Raw genomic sequence first — 11,497 nt, forward strand, 5'->3', positions numbered from 1 at the left:
ATTGTGTCCAGATGGACTAATTCACCTTTCTGTGATAATTTAAATGTGCTTATCTGGATGTTGCCTACCTTTAGACAGAATCCCAAAATTATACCTTGATGAACTTGGCTGCCAGTTTAAGCTGGTTAAGGCTACAATTTGCATTAATTAAGAAGTATTTACATCCCTTAATCCTTTCCTTTTTTATCTCTTCCTACAAAGGACATTAATTCCCAAATTGAATTTATCCACTGCTCCAATAGGTTGCTGGACAAAATTAGATAAGTGCCAATACCCAAGTTATAACTGGACTTTTTACATGTAACATTGATGCTATTATTGCTTTTTTTTGTTTGTTCACAAAGCTGCACCAGGTGACACCTGCCAGAAATTCTACTGATCTTTCAAGATTGTGAGATTATGACACTCAGAGAAATGATGGGAAAATGAGGCCCTCATGCCAGAGCCCAGAAGTAGAGCAAATAATGGCTGGACCTAAATTGATCCATCTTTAAGTAATAACTAAGATTTTGTTCTGACTGCAAATTGTTTATATCTGCACGTGTGTTTTGTTACCAGGGCTGCTCATTTCTATCTCTTGTTCTTGTTCTACCGTTTTATGTCAAAGGATTCATCAGCAGGTGACACTGTAAGGAAGGAAAAAAGGGAGGGAATGTGCTAATTTGGACCTCTCCCTTTCCTCAGAGATGACTTGGTGTTCTCAGTGTGGATTGTCTGCTTTATTTTATGCTGCAGTCAGCTGTAAACGAGGAGAGGGAGCTCTTCGCTATCAGATGTTAACATAGCCACATATCAGCTCAAGCATGCATATTTTTCAAAAATCTGAAAAATTTGACTGTCCCATGCTATAGGTTGGGGTCGGATCAAAATATCTTTTTTGAGACGGCTGGAGGACAGTAGCTTGTTGCTGTGCTTTAAGATTGGAGATACATTTTAGGAAATGTGAATAACCTCTTTTCACACTAACACAAGCTGCTTTCCTCTTTAAACCATGACACGGTACAATGCTGCACGTTTGATTCCATGAGATATTTGTATCTTAAATGTCCCAGTTACTGTGAGGGCTGAGCATTGCAGTACTTGAGGAGTAATGAAGTGCAGTGCTGCCCCCATTTTGTGTATGAGATGTTAAGGATAAGATCCCTCATTAGTTTCTAACAAACTTTTTTTCAATTTTGTAGCTTGTCAAAGAGCCATTAGCTTTGAATTCAGATATGCTAATAATGCAGTCGATACACTTTGAGAAGGGGCATCCGGGTGGTCTATTCCATTGCCTACCAACACCGGTTCGAATCCCCGTGTTACCTCCGGCTTGGTTGGGCGTCCCTACAGACACAATTGGCCTTGTTTGCGGGTGGGAAGCCGGATGTGGGCATGTGTTCTGGTCGCTGCACTAGTGCCTCCTCTGGTCGGTTGGGGCACCTGTTCGGGGGGGGGGGGAATAGCGTGATTCCCCCCCCCCCAAGTGCTATGTCCCCCTAGTGAAACTCCTCACTGTCAGGTGAAAGGAAGCGACTTGTGACTCCACATGTATTGAAGGAGGCATGTGGTAGTCTGCAGCCCTCCCCGGATCGGCAGAGGGGGTGGAGCAGCGACTGGGATGGCTCGGAAGAGTGGGGTGATTGGCCAAGTACAATTGGGGAGAAAATATACTTTGGGAAAATTTAGGGACAAGTGTTGAAATGCCTTCCCTAGGGTGATAAGTGGCTGGTAAAGACGAATAAAGAAACATTAAATTGTAAAAGTTATAATGTATAAAAGGATAATAAAAAGTGCAATTTTTTTTTTTTTTAGATTGGAAGCAACTGATAGACTTGGAAAGGAACTGTATTTAGCATGTTTTGCCTCTGGATTTGTATTGAGAGCAGTTATAATGTGTGATAAAGAGAGTACCGTAAATTCTCAAACAAGTGCCAGGTATTAAATAGTGCCCCGAGTCTCAAATATTGGCAGAGGTGCAGCTTGCCTTGGAAAATAAAAGCCAGTCCCATTTAAAGGCAGAGTTTAAAAAAATAAAAATACAGAAGTTGCAGAATGAGTGGGCTGATCAATGTAACGTATGTCCACAGCATTAATTTCATACAACATCATAGTCACACCACACTCACCATGCTGTTGCTCCAGGTTTCACTTTTGCAGCTGAAATCCATGATCCCCCCCCCCCCCCCCCCCCCGTAAGCAGAAAGTTATTTTATCTGTGTGGACCATCGAGTCGGGTTACATAATAGGAACTGGCATCCTTATCATGGTTGGTGACACTCTCCAGTCTCTGTATACCGCTGATGAAATGTTTGTGGTAAACACGTATACTTGTTGGAAACAATAGCAGAAAAATAACATTGAAAAGTGTTGCAAATGTGCTGATTCTTCTGATGGACAAACAATCAACATTGCTGTTCAACATTGAATACTGAAGTAACGGCTGTCAGAATAATAACAGTAGGTATTTTGTTATTTGCACAGCACGTCTTAAGAAAAACTCACAAAAGGGCAAAACTGCTGCATGACTGTTGCAAGTCTAAATTAGATATACATTATATGGTACGAAAATATAGAATATACTACTGAAGAAAAGCCAAATTCAAAAATAATGGCTGTTTCTAATAACAGCCTGTCTCAAATAAAGGCCCGGTTCTCTCTTCAGTGGAGTTTAGCAAAGCCAATATTTGAGAATTTATGGTAAATGCACAACTGAAGGATGAAGGAATAAATACTAATTCCTGCTTCACTGAACCAAATCAGCAGCATTTTCCCCTTCAGTCCCCTAAGCTAGTTTACAACTTGAAATGTCAGTAGAGACAAATGTGTAGTGGAAATGAGTTGCCATTTGAATTCCCTCTTTAATTACTGAGCTTAATTTTGAAATGTGCCTACAAGCCTAAATGAAAGCACCGGTGCTGTGTAACAGCAGCATTTTAAGTGGATGGCTTAATTGGGTGGCCAATGCCAACATGCACTGCAGCTTAATTTACCACAGGGATATCTGCCACACAAGACTGCCAAATGGCCCCAGTCCACTCACCGTGGTAGATTTGGTTAAAACAACCGAGGAGTGTGTTACTTCCGGCTTGGACAGGCGTCTGTACAGACACAATTGGCCGTGTCGGCGGGTGGGAAGCCGGATGTGGATGTGTGTCCTGGTCGCTGCACTAGCGCCTCCTCTGGTCTGTCAGGGAATAACACTACATCCCCCTGGTGGAACATCTCACTGTCAGGTGAAAAGAAGCAGCCGGCAACTCCACATGTATGGAGGAGGCATGTGGTAGTCTGCAGCTCGCCCCGGATCGGCAGAGGAGGTGGCGCTGTGACCGGGATGGCTCGGAAGAGTGGGGTAATTCGCCGGATACACTTGGGGAGAAAAGGGGGAGGGGGGGGGTCCAAAAAAATGGGGAGCCTGAGTTAGTTTGGTAGTCTGAAAGTTAAGCCATTATCAACTTTAGACTTGAACACATTTGGGCTTTGGATGACTGCTGCCTGGGTATGAAAGGTACTCGAGACAACATTGTGTGCTGATTGGATTCCCAGCACTCGTATATCCTTTACGTCCAATTAAATTTGATGCCCAAGCCTGTTTGATGACGATGTATTAGAGGAGAGACTTTATCTATAAACTTATGGGTGTTTGTCTGAACTTGTCTATCTGTATGGCGTTAACTTAATAACAGCGGTTGTGATTCTTGGAAACACTTATTCCATCTATGTCAGTGAATTCTCCAAAGTGCCAAACACCAATATGAAATCCTCAGTCGGCAGTTGAGGTCGTCCTCTTGAAATGAAACTCGTTTGCATTTCCTGAGGAGTAATAATATATTGTACATCGTGAGAAATCTATGCTGCACTGGGGATTTCCATTTGAATAGGGACACAAAGTCTGTATTGCTTTTCAGCTTCTTAATTTTTTTATTTAATTTTATTTTTTTTAGCTCAATCTAGATTTGGCAGCGTAAGTACTATGTTTACTGGACCAAACTGAGCAGAACCTCTGAAAATGAATGAAGGATATGTTGCTCCTATTGTTTTGTGAGATGTGGCTAATAAGATATTTTGTACTTTGAGACTTTTCTAGATTTTATACATGCTTTGTAAATATATGGAAACAAAGATTTAGCTAAGTGTGTGTGCACGCACGTGTGTGTGTGTGTGTGTGAGAGAGAGAGAGAGAGAGAGAGAGAGAGAGAGAGAGAGAGAGAGAGAGAGTGCAAGAAAATTAAGATTTGAATAAATGATGTCATTGTCATTATATTACAATTATACAGTAGGTTTGGGACTGTTTGGGGTTCACAAGCATCCAAGACGGTGTCAGGAGCATTACAACTGTGCAAAAAGTGGTCTTACAGTGAGTGATCGGCTAACTTGTCTGTTGGAGTTTCTGGTGTACCACTGAATTGTTCAGTACAACAAATAAAATCCATTGTATCCACTATCCTGCTTCAGTGGTGGAGTTCTGCCTGCTCGTGTTAATGCTTCATAAAAAACAAGAGGAAACTCGGATGAATAAGTGATGAGTCAATCGCTAGATGTCAGATTTGCATGTAATTTCCAAGCCAAATGACATGTGTCTACATGTCAAGTCAATTTTATTTGTATAGCCCATTATCACATATTTACAGCAATACGGCATCCTGTCCTTAGACCCTCACATCAGATAAGGAACAACTCCCTAAAACCCTTTAACAAGATAGGAGGAAACCTCAGGGAGAGCAACAGAGGAACCAGAATCAGAAACGCTTTATTTGTCATTTCATTTTATGCACGTGCGCACATGAAATTAAACTAAACATCATTTCCCCCAGCCCACAGCAGTGCAACACAAAGACAAAAACACGTATCCAAAAACTACAAGAACTACAAGAACACCTATATCCAAACTACCACATACATCTTAACTTTTAAAAAAAGAATCACTGTCCAAGAGAACGAACGCCATCCAGGATGACTGTCGGAACTGCCGGGCTGCATGGGCTAGCAGTTAGCTTAGCTTAGCCTGCCCCGTTTCCGCGTCCTGTCAGACTGCCCTCAGTGTTACCTCTTCAGGCGCAGCTCCGGTCAGGGCCGTGGTCCTTGGGCCCACAGGACGCAGCAGACCAAGCTCTCCTAGCTGGTCCATCACCAGATCTCCCAGCCATCAAACGAAGACAGACGCAGACATGGACAAAGACACTGCATGGACGGTACTGGGTGAGATCACCGCCAACGTGAATTTGCGTCGCCATCTTCCCTCACCAGAAGCGGAAGGAGGGATCTCTCTCCCAAGACGGACATATGTGCAATGGATGCTGTGTGTACACAATTTACAGAATACATCATTGAAAGAGGATAACAAAATTATAATGGAATTATAAAGTATTTGAAAATATGATGAGGAGGATGCCAAACAGTGTCCAGATGCCACCAGAACAGACTATACATGCAGATAGGGAGACTCACATCACACCATTCACATATGCGGAAGAAGATGCAAGAAAAAACAGTCACACATCACAGTGAGCAAAGGATATAACATTGAAACAGGATAACAAAATTATATGGATTTATACTGCTACTGCTTTCAGCTGCTCCCGTTAGGGGTCGCCAGAGCGGATCATCCGTTTTTATCTCTTCCTGTTCTCGGCATCTTCCTCTGTCATGCCAACCACCTGTATGTTGTGGTGGCAAACTTTGTGATAAAAAGAAAATCGTCAGTTTTGTCTCTCTGAGTAAGTTTAGTTCACAGAAAATCGCACGTACGTGGACTCAATCTCGCCAAGGCCAGGATGAGCCCAGAGCATTAGATACATGATGTTTTTATAGGGTCAGACAAATAACTTGCATATCAGCTTGGAATGTGGTTTTCTGCTGACACCAGACAAAGGGAGCAACCCCCCATCTGCAGGTGCAAGCTACTTCCCCTTCTGCCAAGGGCAGGCCACGTACCAGCCATCTTTGTTGTGGAGAAGAGCACTTCTAGATGAAGGTAAACACGGAGAAAGCAGCCACTGTCTCGGCACCAAGGATGTGCTGACAGCAGCGGAAGGGTCAGTTGTAAGCAAAACACAAGTCATATGCAAAAATATGTGAGAAGTACCGTGATGTCTAACTGGAAACAAGTGGCTCCGTTTGTCTCAGTACAAATGTTACAGCAGAACCTGTATAAGCTTGTATTTTTCCATTACAATGTCCTCCCTCACCATATCCATAAACCTCCTCTTTGGCCTTCCTCTTTCCCTCTTGCCTGGTAGTGCCATATTCAGCATCCTTCTCCTCCAATATACCCAGCATCTCACCTCCACACATGTCCAAACCATCTCAGTCTTGCCTCTCTTGCTTTGTCTACAAACCATCCAACCTGAGCGGTCCCTCTAATATACTCATTCCTAATCTTGTCCTTCTTCGTCACTCCCAACAAAAATCTTATCATCTTCAACTCTGCCACCTCCAGCTCCGCCTCCTGTCTTTTCGTCAGTGCCACCATCTCCAAACCAAACAACACAGTTGGTCTCACTACCATCTTGTAAACATTCTTTCTAACTCTTGCTGGTACCCTTCTATCGCAAATCACTCCTGACACTCTTCTCCACCCACTCCACCCTACCTGCACTCTCTTCTTCACCTCTGCATTCCCCATTACTTTGTACAGTTGAACCCAAATATTTGAACTCATCCACCTTTGTCACCTCTACTCCTTGCATCCTCACTATTCCACTGTCCTCCCTCTCATTCACATAGTATATGTTTTCTGTCTTGTTCCGACTGACTTTCATTCCTCTTGTCTCCAGTGCATACCTCCACCTCTCCAGGATCTCCTCAACCTGTTCCGTATTCTCACTACAGATCACAATGTCATCCACAAACATCATAGTCCACGGAGACTCTTGCCTGATCTTATCCATCAACCTGTCCATCACATTGCAAACAAGAAAGGGCTCAGAGCCGATCCTTGATGTAATCTCACCTCCACCTTGAACCCATCTGTCATTCCAACCACACACCTCACCATTGTCACACTGCCCTCACCACTCTTACATACTTCTCTGCCACTCTGACTTCCTCATACAATACCACACCTCTTCTCTCGGCACCCTGTCATATGCTTTCTCTCAATTCACAAAGACACAATGTAACTCTTTCTGACCTTCTCTATACTAGCACATGGCCACAGCTATCCAGGTCACCTTCCTGATGGCGTGTACCTGTAAACTCCTTGGAGGCAATGGGGACACGCTGGAGGATCTTGAAGAAGACAAGGCAGTTGATGGCCAAGGGTACAACGAAGGCTAAAAAGAACTGGTCAAGTGTAAACCAGTATGTGTTGGTGACTGGGTTGGGCAGGAGGAGCGTGCAGACCATCTGACAGGGATCAGGCTTGCGTACATCCACATAGGGATCATTGTGAGAGGGGACAGCAACCACACCAGGTAAATGACCAGCACAGCCATGCAGGGGTTTTGGACATAAGTGAAGCAGATTGGATCCCCCATGGCCAGGTAGCTGTCAAGCGTCATAACAGTAAGGATATAAGTGCTAACAATCTGACTGTTGGAGTCTATGGCAGTGGTGACCATGCACATTGTTGCTCCAAAGCATCAGTCACCATTTCCCAGAAACAGGTGAATAAGAAATGGCATCCCAAGTAGAAACAAAAGGTCAACAATAGACACATTCAAAATAAAGATTTCTGGAACGGTCTAATTGATGCGGCACTTGCTCTTCTTCATGATGGTGTAGATGACGATGCAGTTTCCCAGGATTCCAAGCAAGCAGATGATGCCAAAGATGATAGGAAGGACGGTGCTGTGGTTTTAGCCACCATCTACAGCTGGAGACAGAGGGGGTTGAGAAGTAGATGAATATGGGTTGTCAGTACTCAAAGTTATGCTATTACACAACACAAACCACCTTATATGCATAGTATATGGATGTATAGTGTCATCTGCTCATCTATTATCCATCCATCCATTGTCTTAACTGCTTATCCTGCTCTCAGGGTCACGGGGATGCTGGAGCCAATCATTGGGCGGCAGGCGGGGAGACACCCTGGACAGGTCACCAGGCCATCACAGGGCACGCACACACACACACACACACACACACACACACACACACACACACACACACACACACACACACACACACACACACACACACACACACCTAGGGACAATTTAGTACCGCCAATTCACCTGACTTACTTTGGACTGTGGGAGGAAACCGGAGCCCCTGGAAGAAACCCACACAGACACGGGGGGAACATGCAAACTCCACACAGCGGACGACCCGGGATGACCAACCAAGGTTAGTCTACCCCGGGGCTCGAACCCAGGACCTTCTTGCTGTGAGGCGACCTTGCTAACCACTGCGCCACCGTGCCGCCCCATCCATTATCCATATCCACTTAATCAGATTCATGGTTGTGAGGGGCTGGAACTTATCACAGCAGGCATAGCTTTTATATCAGCTTGTATGGTATAATACCACTACTGTATCACCAGCTGCATCAAGGAAACTTACATAAAGACAATTTGCCAATTCAGGGAAGTATAGGTACAGAGTTTTAATATCTTGAGTCCTTTTTCCTTTTATCTTTTTCAGCGTCTATTTCTTTCTTTGTTTCTTTCTTTCTTGTTAAATTTATGTGTATCCAAGCGCCTTCAGAATTCAAAATAGCAAACACAGATCATGATGAAAGATGTAGGAGATGATCTCTGCTAGCTATAGACACAGGCTTTGTTACTTAACTTAGATCTTATCTATAAACTTAAATATATTAACTTATCAACTTAGATCTGATCTATTTTATCTAAAAGTCAAGCACCAAAATCAAGTCATTGTAAATTTCACATAAAATGTCGGAAATGTTTAACTAAAACCCAAGTGACTCTATTATCTCTTCAGAAAATGTTTCCTAGACATGTTGTACAACAAGGCGAAAGATCTTAAATTGATTTGTAATCGTTTCACAGCAAGGGTTTTTTCTCACAGGCTAATGTAACGTGAACGGATAAATAGACTCGTGTGGTGACCCACATCTATATAACTAGAGACATTCACCTAAGAAGACAGCGTACCTTTAAGGGAAGAGGCGAGGGGTCAGATAATGCACTTCCGCTTCCGGTACACAGTTCAGTGTCGTTGTCGAACGTATGACATGCAAAGTTGGAGCTAGTAAACTACCTCGACTACGTCTACTCTCACGTCTCCTGTCTCGTTGTTTTCTAACTCCACATTGGTGACCCAGACGTGATCGAACTACTAATACGAGTATGTCTGACAACGACGACGCCGGTGCTAACAACATGGCTATTGCTAACGCTAGCATTTACGCCGCTACTGTGAAGCTACCCGACTTTTGGCAGCATAATCCACGGCCGTGGTTTCAACATGTGGAAGCCCACTTCCAGCTGAGAGGGATAACGCAGGATGCAACGCATTACTTCCACGTAGTGACGGCGTTAGACGCATCGACAACGGCGCGAGCAATGACACTGTTGGAAGCTCCGCCAGCTGCTGGCAAGTACGATGCTATAAAGACATTCCTCCTGAAACTATGGATGGACGCCGCCAACGGCACGTCCATTCGGACGTACGGTATCAGACATGTGGACGTGTGTTTTGGCGGCCGACGTTTCGGCTGGGACTTTGTGATGGCTGCTGTATCCACCCCGCTCCTAGGTGCGGATTTCCTCTGTGCTTTCAACCTGCTGGTGGATGTTAAAAACTGTCGCGTGATTGATGCCGTCTCTTTTGCGTCATACCCCTGCACGCTTGGGGGCGCTGGAGCGCTGTGCCTCGCTAACACACTCTCCACCGGGGATCCATACCAACGCCTGCTCGCAAATTTCCCCGAGCTGACCACACCCACCTTCTCCTCGGCGGTGGCCAAGCACGGCGTGGAACATCATATCACCACAGTGGGGCCCCCAGTTTACGCCCGGGCCCGACGCCTCGACTCGGCCAAGCTCGCAATAGCCAGGGAGGAGTTTTCGACTATGGAGCGCCTCGGCATTGTCCGCCGTTCTGACAGCCCGTGGGCTTCCCCTCTTCACATGGTTACTAAGGCCGACGGGGGTTGGCGCCCGTGCGGGGACTACCGTCGACTAAACAATGCCACGACCCCCGACCGGTACCCCATACCGCACATACAAGATTTCTCTACCCACCTGGCGGGCGCTGCCATCTATTCCAAAATCGACTTAGTGCGGGGGTATCACCAAGTGCCGGTCCACCCACTGGATGTCCAAAAAACGGCTGTCATCACACCCTTTGGGCTCTTTGAGTTTTTACGTATGCCTTTCGGCCTTAAAGAGGCGGCGCAGACGTTTCAGCGCCTTATGGATTCTGTGCTCCGCGACATGCCATTTTTGTTTGTGTACTTAGACGACATCCTCGTGGCCAGCGCGTCGGCGGAGGAACACATGACGCACCTCAGACAGCTGTTTGACAGGCTCAGCGAACACGGCCTCATCATCAACCCAGCTAAGTGTCAGTTCGGGGAGTCGTCCATCACCTTCCTCGGGCACCACATCACTCCACAGGGGGCCGTTCCCCTCCCTGCCAGGGTTGAGTCTGTCACCATGTTCCCCCGCCCCCGCACTGTACAGTCGCTGCAGGAATTCCTGGGCATGGTGAACTTTTATAACCGTTTCCTGCCCCGTGCCGCCCACATCATGCGTCCCCTGTATGAGGCCCTGCGGGGTAAGAAGTCTAAGGACGAGCTGGACTGGTCTTCGGGGATGGACGAGGCTTTTGTGGCCGCCAAGACCGCGCTGGCCAACGCTGCGCTGCTAGCTCACCCGTCGCCTGCCGCCCCCATAGCCCTTACAACGGATGCCTCCGACTACGCCGTGGGGGCCGTGTGTGAGCAGTGGGGGGGGGGGCTGGCAGCCGTTGGCGTTCTTCAGTAAACAACTCCGTGAGAGCGAGCGCAAATACAGCACCTTTGATAGGGAACTACTGGGTCTCTTCCTCGCAACCAGACACTTTAGGTTCCTATTGGAGGGCCGACAGTTCACCGCTTTCGTGGACCACAAACCGCTGACGTTCTGTATGGCCAAAACCTCAGAACCGTGCTCTGGGCGTCAGCAGCGCCATCTCGCGGCGGTTTCCGAGTTTACCACGGACATACAACACGTGTCGGGCAAGGATAACTTCGTCGCCGACTGCCTTTCACGGGCGGTTGTTAACGCCGTTCACTTGGGACTCGACTACGCCGCTATGGCAGCGGACCAAGCCAAGGACGCGACCGTTCAAGACTACCGGTCGACCCCTACGGCGCTACGGCTGGAGGACGTGACGTTCGACGCAGCCAACACCACCCTCCTCTGTGACATCTCCACCGGCCAACCGCGCCCCCTGGTGCCTACTTCCTGGCGGCGCCGAGTTTTCGACACCGTCCACGGCCTTTCCCACCCGGGAGTGAAGGCCTCGACCAAGCTGGTGAGCGTCAAGTTTGTTTGGCCTGGGCTCCGTAAGGATGTTAGAGCCTGGGCCGGCTCGTGTGTGGTGTGCCAACGCGCCAAGG

At 46.6% G+C, this 11,497-nt stretch overlaps 1 protein-coding gene across 1 annotated transcript; it reads right to left on the reverse strand.

The window, feature by feature from the left end:
- Window positions 1-7,121: 7,121 nt before the first annotated feature.
- Window positions 7,122-7,886, reverse strand: mchr1a (melanin-concentrating hormone receptor 1a). Its single transcript, XM_056280537.1, is given in 4 exon segments — window positions 7,122-7,203; window positions 7,205-7,331; window positions 7,334-7,770; window positions 7,876-7,886. Coding segments are annotated over 4 exon segments (657 nt in total).
- Window positions 7,887-11,497: the final 3,611 nt, after the last annotated feature.

Source organism: Lampris incognitus, chromosome 5 (assembly GCF_029633865.1).
Source record: "Lampris incognitus isolate fLamInc1 chromosome 5, fLamInc1.hap2, whole genome shotgun sequence".
NCBI lineage: Eukaryota > Metazoa > Chordata > Actinopteri > Lampriformes > Lampridae > Lampris > Lampris incognitus.